This window comes from Chelon labrosus (genome assembly GCF_963514085.1).
Source record: "Chelon labrosus genome assembly, chromosome: 20".
NCBI classification, from domain to species: domain Eukaryota; kingdom Metazoa; phylum Chordata; class Actinopteri; order Mugiliformes; family Mugilidae; genus Chelon; species Chelon labrosus.
Window position 1 is genome coordinate 25,147,694 of NC_140353.1, and position 16,961 is coordinate 25,164,654.

A 16,961-nucleotide genomic window follows, 5' to 3' on the forward strand; every position below is an offset into this window, starting at 1 on the left:
AAACAATCAAGGCAATAATAAAAAGATAAAAAAAGAATAATTTAAAAAGAATAAAAACAAACAAGAAAGAAGCATGCAGAAGCAGTGCAAGCCCTTCCAGCACCTCGTCACATTGTTTTTCAGTTTCTACAGTTTAAAATTTGATACAATGCTGTTTCTTTCTTTTTGCAAACATTACATTTAAGGAAAAGGGTGACAAGTGATTTCAGTTTAAAGCTTACAATTGCAATTTACAATTGTTTAAATCATGACATTTTTGCTTGTTTCCTGTTTTTACAGGTACCAGAAGGACAGACACCTCTCAAGACCCTGGTGGAAATTAAACAAATGTTTCAACGTTTCAGCGCCTCTCCTTTTGTAACACTCTCCCCTCCCAACATCAAAGACAGCCCTCAAAGCTTCTCCTGCAGGCTGTATTCTCAGAAAAAGACCAGTTCCTTCACCTTCTCTGTACCCCATAGCACCACAGATAGGTCAGAACTAGGCCAAGAAAGCAACCCGAGAACCTCCAACCTGAAGAGTAAACTGAATTTAACAGCTAGGGATGAGGAAGAAGTTGTTGGACAGGTGGATGACAGGAAGACAGAGGATGATTTCAGTGACACAAAGACAAACACTTACAAGGCCAGGAATTGTGTGAAGGACCTGGCCAGGGAAATGGGCTTTCAGGGTGACACCGAGGATGAACTGTTTTATGAAGCAGAGAGTCCAGATGAAGCAGCATTGGTCCATGCAGCCCGAGCATACCACTGCACCCTGAAAGGCCGCTCAGCAGAGAGCCTGCTGGTGGATCTGCCAGGAATTGGATGTATGGCTATTCAGCTACTCCATATCCTGCCTTTTGACTCCAACAGAAAGAGAATGTCAGTGGTGGTCCGCCACCCACTGACAGAACAGGTGGTGGTTTACACCAAAGGAGCAGACTCTGTTATCATGGACCTGACTGAAACACCTAAAGGTAAACATATATTAACAGCAAGAACCTATTTATATGTACCAGTGTGATAACACATATGTTATTACTCGTCTGGTTTATTACATGTTCCTCAGGCTTATTAGTTTGATTGCGGTTAAAACTATTAAGATACTGTTTCTCTTTATATTTATTATATGTGCCAATGCGATGGTACATAAAGGCCATGGCTTTCAAAAGAGGTTTAGCTCCTGACACTCACAGGACTTTGTGTATGTTGTGTTTTCAAAATAAAAGCCCACAACTACTTATGGTAAGTAACAATGTCACGTGGAAGAAGGCTGGACTTTTAAAATAAAACATCACAAATGTTAAAAGTAGTTCATGTTCATTTGTGACAGTTACACTTGCACATATTCAAGTGTATTCATACATCATGCCGTAATTTTCTTGTAATATGTGCCAATGCAATGGCGAAGTAAGGGGTCACTGAAGTGAAATGGGTGTTTTTACTTACTTTTGACTTTCTTCAAAATTCAAGAAAAAAAATAAAAAACACGATTACACTCCTGGCCACAATTTCCTATGTACAAAGAGAAATTCTATATCAAAACGCAGGAATTATTGTTGGCTTTCACACGATGTGACTGTAAATGGATTTTTATATAGCGCTTTTCTACCAAAGCACCCATTCAATTACAGGCACACATACATTGACACAACTGGGGGTTCAGTGTCTTGCTCAAGGATTCATGGACAACGCGCTCTACCTACTGAACCACAGCCGCCTGTCATAGGACCTATAGTTTTGACGACAGGTTCCACTGAGTGGGGAGTACTCTGACCTCTCTTAATTTTTTTGGTTTTTGTCTTCCTGGCTGTGGTGAAAATCACATCCTCCTGATACAACTTGTATATTGTAGATGATTTATTAGTATTAGTTTATACCCTGAATCCTAGGATTACATCTGCTTCCATATGCTTTTGGGTCTATGTCCTCTGAAAGAGTGCCAAGAGGTTAAACTCTTCACAAAGAGCTTTGTGCACACTGTATTTTCAAAATAAAAGCCCACACCTAGTTACAGTAAGAAACACCTTAGCCTGGAAGAAGACTGGACTTTTAAAATAAAACCTCCCAAAAGTTAAAAGTAGCTCATGTAACATTTACACTTGCACATATTCATACACTTGAACACATACGTATATAATGTACTGTATGTATATAACATACATATGAAACGGCAGCAGCAGCACTGGCACATTCATTTCTGCCGGAATTTTCTAGTTCTGTATTACTGTCTCTTATATGTTGGTTTATGTTTTTTTGTTGTTTTTTTTCAGGTGCAGAGCAAGTTCAGGAGATCTACGGTCACATCAGAGAACAAACTCAAAAACATTTGGAGGCCTATGCCAGAGAAGGCCTCCGCACACTCTGTATCGCTAAAAAGGTGAAAAAAGTATAGTTTTTGCGGCCCTCTGACTTTTTTACATTTCTGAATAAAAATGACTCAAAACATCAGCAGATTTTCATACAAGTCCAGAAAGCAAGCAAAGAGGAGCCACTGAAACAAATTAAACTAGAGACTAACTTCTTTCTTAATTTATTTCTTAAAATCCTGTTCAATGAGTAACCTTGAGTTTAGTTCCCATGTAGTATTGGTCACAGGTTAAAATCAATAAAGGGGACAGAATTTTTTTCAGGCAGCCTGTTGATTCGTTTCAGCACTGCTGCCACCTAGTGACTGGAGGCTTGTTTATCGTTCAAACACTTGTTTATCATTCCTATTCCTATTAGACAGTTATTCTCATGACAACCAATTTGGTAATGTTTAAATGCAGTTTTGTCTAGACAATGATTTTAAATCTTGACTTGTGCCAGTGTTTTGTTGTCTGCAAATATTCATAATTATTTTGTGTGGCTATGGATTTATCTTATGCCTACTGCAGACTAGTACTTATACAATATTTACACAAGCGTGTACAATAGTCAAAGCTGGTACAGTAGTCATAGCCTGTATAATAGTCATACCTTAAAAAATATTTTAGTAACTTTGCATTTGCCGCGAATCACACTTCTGATTAAATGCCATACTGCATTTTGTTGTGTGTGTACAACAGCAATGGCAGTGAAGCTAAATCTAATCTAATCTAAAACTCTGAATAACTTTGTGTTAGATATTTCAATTTAGAATATTTATGAACTGATCAAAAGCAAGATATAATTGCCTCAATAGAAACAAGGTCAAGTGCAAAATAGTGAAATGCATACATTTCTTTTCATGTGTGATTAAAATCCATTTCATAATGAATTCAATTCAAGAAGAAAATAAAGTGAAGAGTCATAATAATATAACTATGGCCATCTGATGAGAATGCCTTTGTAGGATTTCTTTTTTTGAATTTTCATTATTTCTCTATTCCTCTTGAATTCCATTCTGTCTCATCCATGAACTTAAGTCATATCATCAACTTTTAGAGTTGTATCTAAGCATACTTGCCTGTTGCTTGAATTAATGAGTGGTCTTTGTAACAGGTTCTGGAGGAGAAGGAATATGATGTGTGGCTGAAAAATCACATAGTGGCAGAGAGCAGTATAGAAAACAGAGAGAAGCTGCTGCTAGAGTCTGCTCAGAAACTGGAGACCAACCTCACTCTTCTGGGTGGGAAAGTCACTAACTACAACTTACTCATGGACCATTGCTGTATCAGAGCTTGAATTAATAGTACTATAAGTGCTTTGTCTTTGTATGTGTGCTTAGGTACCACAGGGATTGTGGATAGACTGCAAGAGGAGGTCCCAGAGACCATTGAAGCTCTTCAGAGAGCTGGGATCAAAATTTGGGTTCTTACTGGAGACAAACAGGAGACAGCCATCAATATTGCGTACGCCTGCAAACTTCTTCTTGCCAGTGACCAACTGCTCACAGCCAACTGCAGAACTAAGGTCAGTGGTTGAGGCATAATTCAATTGTTTTGGGTCTGATTTGGATAAATTGAGATGTTTATCAAAAGCTATTTTGGTCTTGCATTGCCTCTATATGTACAAACATTTAGTAGATTTTCAGAATCTGAAATATGTATTCTATATGAAATTTGTATTTAGCCCTGCTAGCGCTGTCAAAGAAAATGTAAATGTCTCAAAATAATAAGATCCATTCCAATGGAGAGAATGAAAGTCCACCACTGATTAAATGGCTAGTTTCACTTGCACTGACAGCTCCTTTTACTGCATGTTGTGGGTTTACCCTACCAGTTTCCAAATGCACATGCCACCTTTGGATTCCTGTGGATCTTTTACCTGCTAAACTGATAAAGAATTATCTAAGAATTAAGTATGTCAAATAGCCTTGTTAAATAGCATTGTATGAGGGTCTATACAGAATAGACTCACACAACTCATGTTTCCATGTTTGCGAGGACTTTCCATTGACAAGATGTGGTTTAGCTTTTTCAGTCTTTCACATTAAAAATCATGAGCAGGTAAGAGGAGTTTCATTGATCAATTTGTGAATAAAGTGAGAGAAACTAGAATGGTAGTAACTTTGTCCTCTGAGGATGGTGTCCCTCCCTGGTGATTGTTTGCCTGGCCTGTCAATGAGGCATAGCATTCATATTGTGGCTGAGCCATTGTTCTCTGTGGAGCAGGTTGGCTGTGGGAGAATAGATTGGCCATGAGAAAACAACATATGGCTCCTGGACAAATAAATCCGTGGTGACTTTTCTCATAGAGAAACAGTTTGATAGTTGAAAGAGGCTTGGTAGTGGATGATGTCTACACAACTGTCTCACCACTGTTTGTACCGCCAACATGCATCATTGTATCAGGGTTACCTCCATTCATCCCTAATGAACTGCTGGAAAGTAAGCTGAGCCATATTGGAAAGGTTTTTATGTGGGTTTAAAACAAGACACCAGACTGCGGAATGTTCGGTCTGTACGGAGACAAACGTTCACGTATCTGAACGATCCTGTGAAGACTTTAGAAGTGTCTTTCAAGGTAAAGTATGACAATGTTTTCTACACCATCTGTGCTAGCGCCCGAAACATGAAATGTTTTCAGTGTGGCAATGTCGGGCCATAAATGCTCATCCTAAAAGTCATCATCTCCAAAATGAAGATGACGACAACTCTCTGTCACGTTTTGTGATATCATGGTGCATGACGATGCACAATAATATTTTTTACAGGAGATTAATAATTTACTTGATATGGTAGACAAGCAGTGGAAATAACAGACTTTGTCTCAGATATTGACATATTCATCAACTTTGTCTTAAAAATGAGAAAACAGTTAGGGAATGATCAGTTGGACAAACAAAAAAGGTTTAGATTTAAAGAAATCCAAAATTTAGGAGAGAAAAGCAGGAAAAAGTCTATGCAAATGTATAATAAACGACAACAAAAATGACTGAAGCACCAAGGGAGGTTTTCCTCTATTGGAAAGTTTTGACTGTCCGTTTAAGAACAGCAATTTTAAACAGAGGGAGGGACAGAAATAAGATAATAGTGTTAGCTGAGCAGAACTTAAAACATAGATGTGTTCTTCCTACAGGGGCGGCACAGTGGCGAGGTGGTTAGCACTGATGTCTCACAGCGAGAAGGTCCCAGGTTCCATGGGCCAACTGGGCCTTTCTGTGTGGAGTTTGCATGTTCTCCCTGTGTCTGCGTGGGTTCTCTCCGGGTACTCCGGCTTCCTCCCACCGTCCAAAGACATGCTCATTAGGTTAATTGGTGATTCTAAATTGGCCGTAGGTGTGCATGTGAGTGTGAATGGTTGTCTGCCTCTCCGTGTTAGCCCTGCGATAGACAGGCGGCCTGTCCAGGGTGTACCCCGCCTTTCACCCGATGACAGCTGGGATAGGCTTCAGCCCTCCCGCGACCCTTCACAGGAAAGAGTGGTTACAGAAGATGAATGAATGAATGAATGTTCTTCCTACAGGAAACACACAGCTCAGCTGATAATGAAACATAATGGGGGATGAACTTTTTAAACCATGGCACTAACCTCAGTGCAGGCTTGAAGTCGGTGGGATGAGGAGTCTTCATATTATTCCTAAAAATGTTCTGTTAAGCTTTCGGTACAAACCTGTTTTCAGTGAAATCATCTGTGAAAGCCACAACTGGCCTGTTTTGAACAAGTAATACAAGTAGACAAAAACACTGTAACAACAGGTGATCACATGTTTAGATTTCTTTTCTTTCAGGATGCATGTGCAGCTTTACTTGAGGACCTTAAGCAGGAAGTCCAGTGTGGTGAAGACAATTTGACTGAACTTGCTGCAAGAAGGGGATCCTTTTCAGGCAGTGTGGCTGGCTTTGTTCTGGTTATAGATGGCCTGACACTGGACTGGGCTCTGCAGGAGGAACTAAAGAACAACTTTGTGGAGTTGAGCCAGAGATGCAAGGCTGTTATCTGCTGCCGGTCTACTCCGCTGCAGAAGAGCCTAGTGGTCCAGTTGATCCGGGAGCAGCTTGGTGTTGTGACCTTGGCTGTGGGTAAGGAAAAAGCCTAAAAAAAAATTAAGAAAAAGCTTGGAAGTTGTTTGGTAATGATTAATGGATAAAGAATTCTTTGCCTGGAGACTGGAACATGCTGAAGAACAAAATTATATTTTCCTTCAGATGGAATTGTCAATCACCTTTGCATATTTTTTTAGTATTTAATATTCAAACATGGAGGCCTAAAATAAGTTTTTGGGATGATTTAGGTGATGGAGCCAATGATGTTAGCATGATTCAGGTGGCTGATGTGGGCCTTGGAATATCTGGTCAGGAGGGAATGCAGGTAATGACATTCTGACAAGCTGCTATAGGGTTTAATTTATTAATCCAGCATTCACAGGTGTGACTGTATAATGGCTCATACATATTCCATAGGTTGCTAATACCAACTATGCCCTGTATGTAAACTACATATTTCTATACAAAATGTCGTGTTTCGCAAGATGCAATGGCCACTCAGACAATGCAAAGTATGTGGTCATATTAGAATGTATGTGATAAAAGAGCAGACAGTCTTATTATTTCATTTAACAGTAGGATTTAAATGAGGTAAACACTTTATGTTTTATTTAAAATTTTCTGAATATCTTCCACTTTGTACCATACCCCAGGCTGTGATGTCCAGTGACTTTGCCATTTCCAGGTTTAAACACCTCAGTAAGCTGCTGTTGGTTCATGGCTACTGGTGTTACTCCCGTCTTGCAAACATGATCCTCTATTTCGTCTACAAGAATGTGGTGAGACTTCTTCATGAGCTTTCTAAAAATGTTTGTAAAATAGAAGTGAACTTTTTTGTAAACTGCACTACATTTGTATGCACTGCGTACATTTTTATTTACTTATCCTGAGTAAAGCATGGTAGAACTAAGCATGGTATCCCAGATGCCCCTCCCCTTATTAGGTTTTAAAAGTAATCTAGGCACGATGAAATAGCTAAACTCTCCAATGAATTTTGGGTCTATGTCTAGGGGCTTTACAGCTTTCCCCACAATGGATTGATTACATGCTCACATTACTGCTGCCCCTACGCCAAACCGCCTCTCCATCTCTCTCTCTATTTACCATCACTTATGAACAACACCTCGAGATACTTCCTCCTTTGTTTGGGGTAGCAACTTACCCCCAACTTAGAGAAAGCAATCTACTTTCTTTGGCAGAGCACCAGGGCTTCATACAAGTGCTGACACTCCAGGTGATGTCATTGTTGATGTGCATTCCTTTGTATATAAAGTTGAGGACGACCTTAATAGTTAATAGTTAATTCAAATGGGGACAGGGGGACTTCCATATGATAATTTATTTAGTTTTGTTCACTTTGATGCAGAAGCTGTTGGCTCTGCACCAAGCTTCCTGTTGTTCTACCTCTAGACTGCACTCCCTCTCATTTTGACTGTGTGGGAGTTCAGGGAGGTGGCTGAGAAGTCATAAGTCAGCACAGTGTACAGCAGGTGATTGAGGACTCATCCCTGAGGAGAGCCAGTGTTAAGAATAGTTGGAGACAAAGTCAGCACCCTCTTGCTTAATGGTAATGAACAGAATTAAAGGATGATGGCTTTGCTTGGGGAAAGGAGAGAAGAGCCCAGCTTTCCTTTCTGAGTTGTCATAATTTGCCAGGACCACCTTGAGGCTGAACTAAGAAGCCCAATGTTTTTCCTTCCGTGCCTCTTCCAGCCTCTTGGTATATGTCTCCTGATTCCGAAGACCAGTGAGCCAAAAGCCTCCTTCTTAAGACTTGACATCTTACTTCACCACCATTGTCCACCAGCAGCTTCTTAGGTCGACCCACTGACCACAGCTTCTGCCTGTTCAACGATTTGAACATGGCCTACTCGCATGCCATGTCCCCAATTTTCCTATTAATGCATGACAATCTCTTGCCAGAGGTAGGAGTTGAATATCTGACAGACGTTCTCTGTTCGTTATATTTGAGTTTATCAGCTCTGTCTGGTAGCCTTCCCTGCAATCACCAGGGGGTGATCAGTTGACAGCTCCTCTCTTCACCTGAGTATCCAGTAGCCGCGGATCTGATGCGATAACCACAAAGTCAAACATTGACTTTTGGCCCAAGGTGCTCTGTCATCAAGTACTCTAATGAGTTAACTTCTGCTCGAACATGGTGTTTTTAATGGACAATCCATGGCTAGTACAGGCACAAGTTTCGCCACCATGGCCCACGTAAGTGTTAAGATCTCTAAAAAGAACTATGAAGTCATATATAATATAGAATCCCTAGGACTCCACCCAGAATTTAGAAATGCTGGATTCTCATAACTGCTTGGTGCATACGAACATACATCAGATAATTTGGAAGTAAATGAGGACAAAAGCATTAAGGATCAAATGAGAAAGATCTTATGAAAAGCCCAGTGTCTGGGGAGGAAGAATGGCCTCTGTTAACTGGTGGCAGAGATGCACAAAGATGTTTGATTTACTAATATCACAACTGTGATATATCTAAAGAAGTGCGTAAAAAGGAGAGTGTGACTTTGATAGTTCCCTGGAAACTTAAGATATGGTTGGCAGTGCATTCACAGCCAGTGGGGAATTGGCAGGCTATTGTGTTGCTGCTGAAAAATTACAGTATATCTGGAGATAACTACTCTGATGATTAACAAGTTACTGGAACAGTGAGGAGAGTAGAAAAGAGAACAATGGGGGGACTGCAGTTTTATTTCTCTGGGTCAGACAGCAGGTAGCGGCAGAGAATACTGAGGCCAGAATATGAAGGCTCAGTTGTCAGTCAGAGGGCCAAAAGGAATAGGTATAGTTGCTGCACAACTGGCATTCTCCAGTGCTTGCCAAGCCAAATGTTATGAAGCATCTTGTATTTATATAGTTTTTTTCTACCTATTAGTTCTCCAGGCTCTTTACAAGCACAATGTCACATTTACCCACTTGTCCACAAGAGCACACACACCACTGGGAGCAACTTGGGTTTCAGAGTTTTCAAGGACACTTTGACATGTGGTCCATGTGCCGTGGATCAAAACGCTAACCCTCTGGTTCTTGGACAACTTGCTCTACCTACTGAGCCACAGCTGATCTGATGAGATGCCAAGATGCAATACTGAAGCTGCCTTTTTTTTAGCCCACAAGAGTTACAGCTTGTTATGACAAAGGCTCAAGTGGCCACAACAAAAAGGAGACACACGCTGCCGGAAAAAACAAGTTTCTTTAAACAATTAACAAGGGCCAACTTGGGAACCACACTGAAGGCACCTGTGGGAGGGAAACGGAGGAAAGTTAATAAGTCAGTATGGAGGGGAGGTGTATGGAGCCAGAATGGTGACTTTAATATTTGGCATCCAAAAAAAAAAAAACGGCATTGAAAACAAAACCAGTACTGAAAAAGGAAACATTGGCATTTAAAACAGTTGTATTGGCATTGAAACAAGTATTGTTCCCGGTGAACAGGACATTTTTGCATGCCAGAGGCTTCCGAGCGGACGGCGGATTCTGGAAAAGAGACGTATTTCTCCAGGATGCCGATATGCAAATTATATGCAAACCACGCTCTACTTGCCCCTCCCCTCTGACCCCTTCCTCTCGACGCCAAAACAGTGACAGAAAGTTGAAACTGAAAATCAGTGACACTGAAAAAAAACTGACATTGTAGAAAAATCTGTCTCTGAAAAAAAGTACCATGAAGAAAAAATCTAAAGATTATCATTGAAAAATACAATAAAATCCCAATAAAATAAAATAAGATTTTCAGATTTTAATTATTTTAATTTGTTTCTTTTTTCAGTGCCAATACTTGTTTCAATGCCAATACAACTGTTTTCGATACAAATGTTTCAATGCCAATGTTTCCTTTTTCAGTACTGGTTTTGTTTTCAATGCCAATTTTTTTTTTTTGGATGCCAAATATTAAAGTCATCATTCTGGCTCCATAGAGGTGAGCCGTCACACAGCCTCTCTTTTAAACTGAAAGGGTGGCAGCAGCCAAAGACTACTGGGCACTGGGAACAGGTGCCCCGAGTTATTGCAGTCAGCCTCAGAGAATGTAACCACACCCACACATGCCCACAGGGGCGCACCCCCCCCCCCAAAAAAAAACGATCCAGGGGCATGAACCATTAGGTATCCCCAGGCCCACCAACCACAACAATGACAAGCCATCACAACAAAAGAACACAAAGTACCAAGCCGTCACAACTGTAGCCTACAAGCAAGCTAGGTGATGCCCAACTAGAGGATGATGGTACTGCAATCTGATTGTCTAACATGTACTGGACTTCAGACTCCAGTATCTTGCAGTTGTCTGCCGGACAACGATAAAATCGCTGCTTGATAGGAGGGGTGTCTCCCACATCAATATCATGCTCGATAAAATTGGTACGTGAAGGGTCATCACCAAACAGTACCAAAAACTGTCTAATCAATGCTGTCAACTCATCTCTCTGAGATACAGTTAAGTGACACAACAAGCGATCCAACTGGCCGAGTGATTCAGGATTGTTCAGCCTACCACACATGACAGATATATCTGGGGCCTTAATATCTCCATCTGCATCCAATCCCGCCTCTGAGACAACAGAATCTGAATCCACAGAATTAACCATCATCACAGGACCAACATTCACATCCTGAAGGACAGAATTACACACTGCACTTGAACCACGTGCATAGTATGGCTTGGCACAGTTGAGACCGTTTCTTCTGACAGGGAGTAGAAATCAGATAGTTTTGATCTGAAACTTTCTTGTCAAGGGTGTAAGGGCCAGCAAACCTGGACAGGCATGAGAGCCAACACTTGGTCCCCTTGGCTAAACTCACGGTACTCTGACTTCTGATCATACAGTCTCTTCATTTTAATTTGGGCTCCCGACAAATTTTCCCTCGCCACCAACAGCTACGTAAAGGTGACGACGAAACCCATTTACATAGTCCACTAGGTTTTTAGGTGCCTCCCTTTCAACCAACCCATTCTGAAGGACAGCCAGAGGACTACGTACTGTATGACCAAAAAAGAAATCTTTAGGGCTAAACCCTGTGCTCTCCTGGACAACCTCTCTAGCTGCCAACATGAGCAAGGGCCTCCCAGTCCTTCCCCAATGTCATCCCATACGCACGCAACATGGACTTCGAGGTCTGGTGAAACCGTTCCAGAGCCCCTTGGCTCTGTGCATGATATGCCGATGAACGCTTATGTTTCACCCCTAGCTGCTGCAGGATCTGTTTAAACATATGGGAAGTAAAGTTAGAACCCTTTTCAGTTCACAGTCATGTGTGGAATACCAAAGGTGGAGATGAACTGAGTTAAAGCCCTAACTACTTGCTTCACAGAGATTGAACTTAGGGGAAACGCCGCAGGATATCTTGTAGTTTGACACATGATAGTTAACATGTATGCACAAACAGACTTGGATGGAGGCAGGGGACCAACACAATCTATGATTAGATGCTCAAAAGGTTGGCTGACAGCTGGGATAGGACTCAAGGGCGCATGCTTAATCACCTGACTGCGTTTCCCCATGACCTGACAAACATGGCATGATTTAACATAACGGGCAGCGTCACGCTTCAAACCGGGCCAAAAGAAATGGCGTAGAACAGTGGTTCTCAACCTTTTTTGGGTCCTGGACCCCCTGCATATTTTTGATCGACCCTGAGGAACCCCCCACCTGATCTGGGAGGTGGCGGTGCATTTGATAGAAACTGCATTTTAAATTGCATTGTGGCATTTATTCACACACAAATTTGAGCTTTCAGTTCTCAGTCACATTTGAATAAAATAATGCCATTTCTATAAATGTCATAGGATCTTTTTTAAAATATATTTTATTTTCACGGACCCCTTGCAATTACACCACAGACCAATAGGGGTCTGCAGACCCCCAGTTGAGAATCTATGGCGTAGAACACGATCATAGGTCTTCTTTATACCCAAATGACCACAACTGTCATGGGCAGTTTTTAACACATCGCCCCAAAATCCATCTGGCACCACAACCTGAAAAATTGGCTCCACCAACACAGGGTATCCACTTACACACCAGCAAGTCCCCCCTGAACAAAATAACCCCGGGCAACCTCTCTGGTTTCCTCAACTGACAACACCTTATCCCACAGTGCAGAGAGAGATGGATCGGCCCTCTGGTTTTACACCCAGTCCTCCCTCAGCACAGATGGAGGAAGATCCGGCAGTGAGATCACATGCTCCCCAACAACTTCATTACACTCTGATTTTGTAAAGCATCTTGAGACGATTTGTATTGTTATTGACGCTATATAAATAAAATTGAATTGAATTGAATTGAAACAGGCAGATCAGGAACAGACATTTTACAGCTCTGTGCACGTGTCACAGCACAAACTGGAAAAATATCAGGAAACAAATCATTTTCACTTGGATCACCAGAGGCCAACGGTCTGGAAACAACCACGGGTGGTGGCACACCTGCCCACACAGCACTGCCAGCTAGGTCGTTGTCCAAAATCATATCTACCTTATCAAGTGGCAAGGCAGGACGTACCCCGACAGGAACAACCACCTGCACCAGACCAATTCAATTTATTTATTTATATAGCGTCAATAACAATACAAATCGTCTCAAGACGCTTTACAAAAACCCGTCCTGAAACCCCCAGAGCAAGCCTGAAGGCAACGGTGGCAAGGAAAAACTCCCTTTTAACAGGAAGAAACCTTGAGCAGAACCCAGCTCATATGGAGGGACCCATCTGCCTAAGGCCAGCCGGGTACAGACAGAAGAAAGAGAGAAGAGAACAGCAAAGAGAGAAGAGAAGAGAACAGCAAGATAAACATACATCTGTCATAGATACACATATCTGACTAAAGTGTACATGTGGAATCTTATGATACAAACTGATGATGTTACATGACAGTTTGAAAATGTAAGAGGAATCATAGGCAGGTTGGAGAATTGTTCATTCAGGTAGGAGTGGATAACTGCAGGATTCCATGAAGACTGGGCAGGCTGATGAGACCACGACAACAGATGTAGTATAGAGCTCCACAGGAAACACACCACTCCAGGCCAGAGATACTCACAAGAAGAGGGGGGAAGAGGGGGGGAGAAGGGGGAAGGGGGGGGGGGGGGGGGGGGACACACACAGCAGTAAACATTCTATATAGTAATAGCACAGAATTGTATGACTAGTAGTATATAGGAAATTGGAGGGCAAGAGCTCTGTGCCAGAGAAAAGAAAGTGGAGGATGCGAGAGAGGAGAGAGAAGAAAGAAGGAGGACATGTGTTTGGTGCATCGTCCCCCAGCAGCCTAGGCCTATAGCAGCATAACTAAGGGATGGTTTAGTCCAGCCCTAACTATAAGCCTGATCAAAAAGGAAAGTCTTAAGCCTGACCTTAAAAATAGAGAGAGTGTCTGCCTCCCGAACCCAAACTGGGAGCTGGTTCCACAGGAGAGGAGCCTGATAGCTGAAAGCTCTACCTCCCATTCTACTTTTTGAAATTCTAGGAACCACAAGTAGGCCTGCACTTTCAGACCGAAGTGATCTGCTGGGATGATGTGGTACAATAAGGTCTTTAAGATACGATGGAGCTAGGCCTTTAAGGGCCTTGTATGTAAGGAGGAGGATTTTAAATTCTATTCTAGACTTTAAAGGGAGCCAGTGAAGAGAAGCTAAAACTGGAGTAATATGATCTCTCTTGCTAATTCCTGTCAATGCTCTTGCTGCGGCATTTTGAATCAACTGGAGGCTTTTTAAAGAGCTATTTGGACAGCCAGACAGTAATGAATTACAATAATCCAGTCTGGACGACACAAATGCATGAACTAGTTTTTCAGCATCACTCTGAGACAGGATGTTCCTAATTTTGACGATATTACGCAGGTGAAAGAAGGCAGTCCTGGTCACTTGCTTTATGTGACATTTAAAGGACATATCCTCATCAAATATAACACCAAGGTTTTTTACAGTAGTACTGGAGGCCAAGGTAATGCCATCCAAAGACACCATGTGATTAGATAATGAATCTCTGAGATGCTTAGGACCGAATACAATAACTTCTGCTTTGTCTGAGTTTAAGAGTAGGAAATTACAGGTCATCCAAGCCTTTATGTCTTTAAGGCATTTAAGTGTGTTTTTAAACTGCTCTAACACAATCAAAGCACCAAGATCATCAAAATTGCTAACCTGTGCTGCAGCGCAGCGCACCACCGCTTAAAATGGGAGGTTAAATCGCGGACAAACTGCACATTTGACTGTCATCCTTAACCCAATTTCGGAACCTTTGACAATAAGCTTCAGGAACCAAGTCATACGATTTTAACACGGCCAATTTTACCATGTCATAACCCAAATTAGCTTCACTACAAATTGCTGAGTAAGCCTCCTGTGCTCTCCCGGTGAGGACACACTGAAGTAACAGCACCATATCCGATTCTGACCAGTACCTCGCCTCCGCGACGCGCTCAAACAGAATGAAAAATATATCAGGGTCACGCTCATTAAATTTTGGCACTAGGCGCAAGTTCGAAATGATATCGACAAGACCTGATGCAAAACTCCCGGGGCCAGACTCCTGAGAGGAAAGTTTGCCCTCCCTAATTATAATAATAATAATTTCGAGTGTTCTAGCTCCAATCTCATCCTCTCTGTGCTATGGCAAATTTTTTCCAATTCAAGCAACTTCTCAAACTCGAGCTGCATATCCTTCTCCCTATCCTGCTGCCGAAGTTTTTCTAATTCAAGTTGCATGACCAACATCTCTTTTTGCTGCTCAAACGACAAACCCGACATCTGAGCCGTCGCTGGTGCACACACCGGCATAGACTGAGATTCTGCAGCACCAGGATCCCTTTACTGCAAGATCCCCTGCTCAACCAAAGCCGAGAGGATTACATTTTTTAAGTCATCCTTACGTTTGCTCACCGACACCTCAATGCCATAATGCTCTGCTATTTTGATTAACTGCTCCTTCTTGCAACCATCAATGAACGCCCCCGAAGGTGTCTCAAAAAACACAACCAAAGAAGCCATAATAATAACAACTTTAATCCAATCAGACAGTGCAGTGTTAACTGCCGACACGCATGGGCAAACCACCCACCCAACAGGAACACTTCCCCCCAACTGCCTAGCCAAAACTAATACTCACCCCTAGTCTTCATGCGGCTGGTGGGAGGTATTTACGCACGAGAAACCAGTGGATATGTGGAGCAACCTCCTTGCAGGCAATCCCACAACATCGCACGTATGTGCCGAGACAGCCTGTCCGAAAACAGCTGACACTAGCCACGTCACCACAACACTATAAAAACAACAAACCTGACGTAACCCAAAAGGGTAAACGTCACTTCGGCCTAACGGGGAAGTCCCTGCACAAAGCGTATCAAACACAGTAACACTTACCTTCCGATTGGCACACCTGTTCTGCCCTATGTAGAAATGTATTTCATAAAAGTTTAAAAAATGGTTCAGAATAATTTAGTTAAAAATACGTCATAATTCATTAGTAATAATTTCATGCTAAAAACGTTAATCTGGTTTAAAAAAGTATTTATATCCAGCCAGCATAAGTTTACTTGCATTTTATTTTGACATTGTCGCAATGCACTATGGGTAACAGGAACAGCTCCGCTCGGAGAAAACATGATACAGAAAACCTGCCTTTCAGTGTGAAAACTTGGCCTCCTGTGTCGTAAATCTTGTCCACACCTTCGAAAGCAATGGCTGTAAGTCTAATGTTTGTTTTGGTTAACTTAGAATTGGTTTAAGGTCTGATTTAGAGATCGTTTTGTATAAACATATTTGTACCAGGAATTAGCCTTATCCCTGCTTAGCTTTGACCGCTGTGTATTAGTGTAGCATTGTTGCTAACGATCTAATTAGCATTCGAAAAGATCGCGAAATCACTGTCTAATAGCTTAAGTTAATTTATAAGCAAGTATTCTGGTACTAGCCATTTATTTGTGTATTTTATTCTCATTTCTGAGAGCTAGCGTTTATTTTGTGTCTGTTTACTTTCAGTTTCACTCTGGCTTTTATTGAGCTACCATCACAATTGCAAATTGTAAGCTGTCAAGAGGACTGTTAATAAAGGAGCAAGACGCTCGGTTTCCTGGCTCATAAAACATGAGTTTGGCTTGCTGTTGATCTGCGTTGACATACAGAGTATCCAACACGTAGGGATAACAGTACAGTGAAAAGCCATACCAGCAGTTGGTGGAAGATAAAACTCATGACACAGCGATGGACAACACTTAAGTGGAGAGAGCAGAAGAAAAGTCTATCTACGAAAATGAAGCATCAGCCAAAGCTAGCTCCAGCTCCAAACGCTCAACCTCCAAGTTATCGTCAAGGTCCAGTATACTGGAAGCAGCTATCATGGCACGAGCCGCCGCCGAAGCCACAAATGCTAAAGCCTCATACAGTAAGAAACAATTAGAAATAAAAAAGCAACAAGCAAAGTTAGAATTAGAAAAGGCAGCTTTAGAGGCAGACCTAGAGATATTGGAGATGGAGAAGGAAGTGGCAGCTGCTACAGCAAAGGCAGAAGTTCTAGAAGCTGCCGCAGCCGCTGAACAAGACAAAGGAGAAAGTGTAAAAAGCACAGTCCC

General features: G+C 41.8%; 1 protein-coding gene across 8 annotated transcripts in view; it reads left to right on the forward strand.

The window, feature by feature from the left end:
• atp10d (ATPase phospholipid transporting 10D) overlaps window positions 1-16,961 on the forward strand; it is a 109,613-nt gene that overhangs the window by 62,735 nt on the left and 29,917 nt on the right. For 7 of the 8 annotated variants that reach the window (XM_084569707.1, XM_084569708.1, XM_084569711.1 and 4 more), the window contains 7 exons: window positions 280-958; window positions 2,255-2,361; window positions 3,447-3,573; window positions 3,673-3,857; window positions 6,118-6,409; window positions 6,622-6,698; window positions 7,027-7,152. In XM_084569707.1, coding sequence (XP_084425833.1) covers window positions 280-958; window positions 2,255-2,361; window positions 3,447-3,573; window positions 3,673-3,857; window positions 6,118-6,409; window positions 6,622-6,698; window positions 7,027-7,152 — 1,593 coding nt within the window. The remainder of the gene's footprint in view (window positions 1-279; window positions 959-2,254; window positions 2,362-3,446; window positions 3,574-3,672; window positions 3,858-6,117; window positions 6,410-6,621; window positions 6,699-7,026; window positions 7,153-16,961) is intronic. The other variant, XM_084569712.1, reaches the window with a different exon arrangement.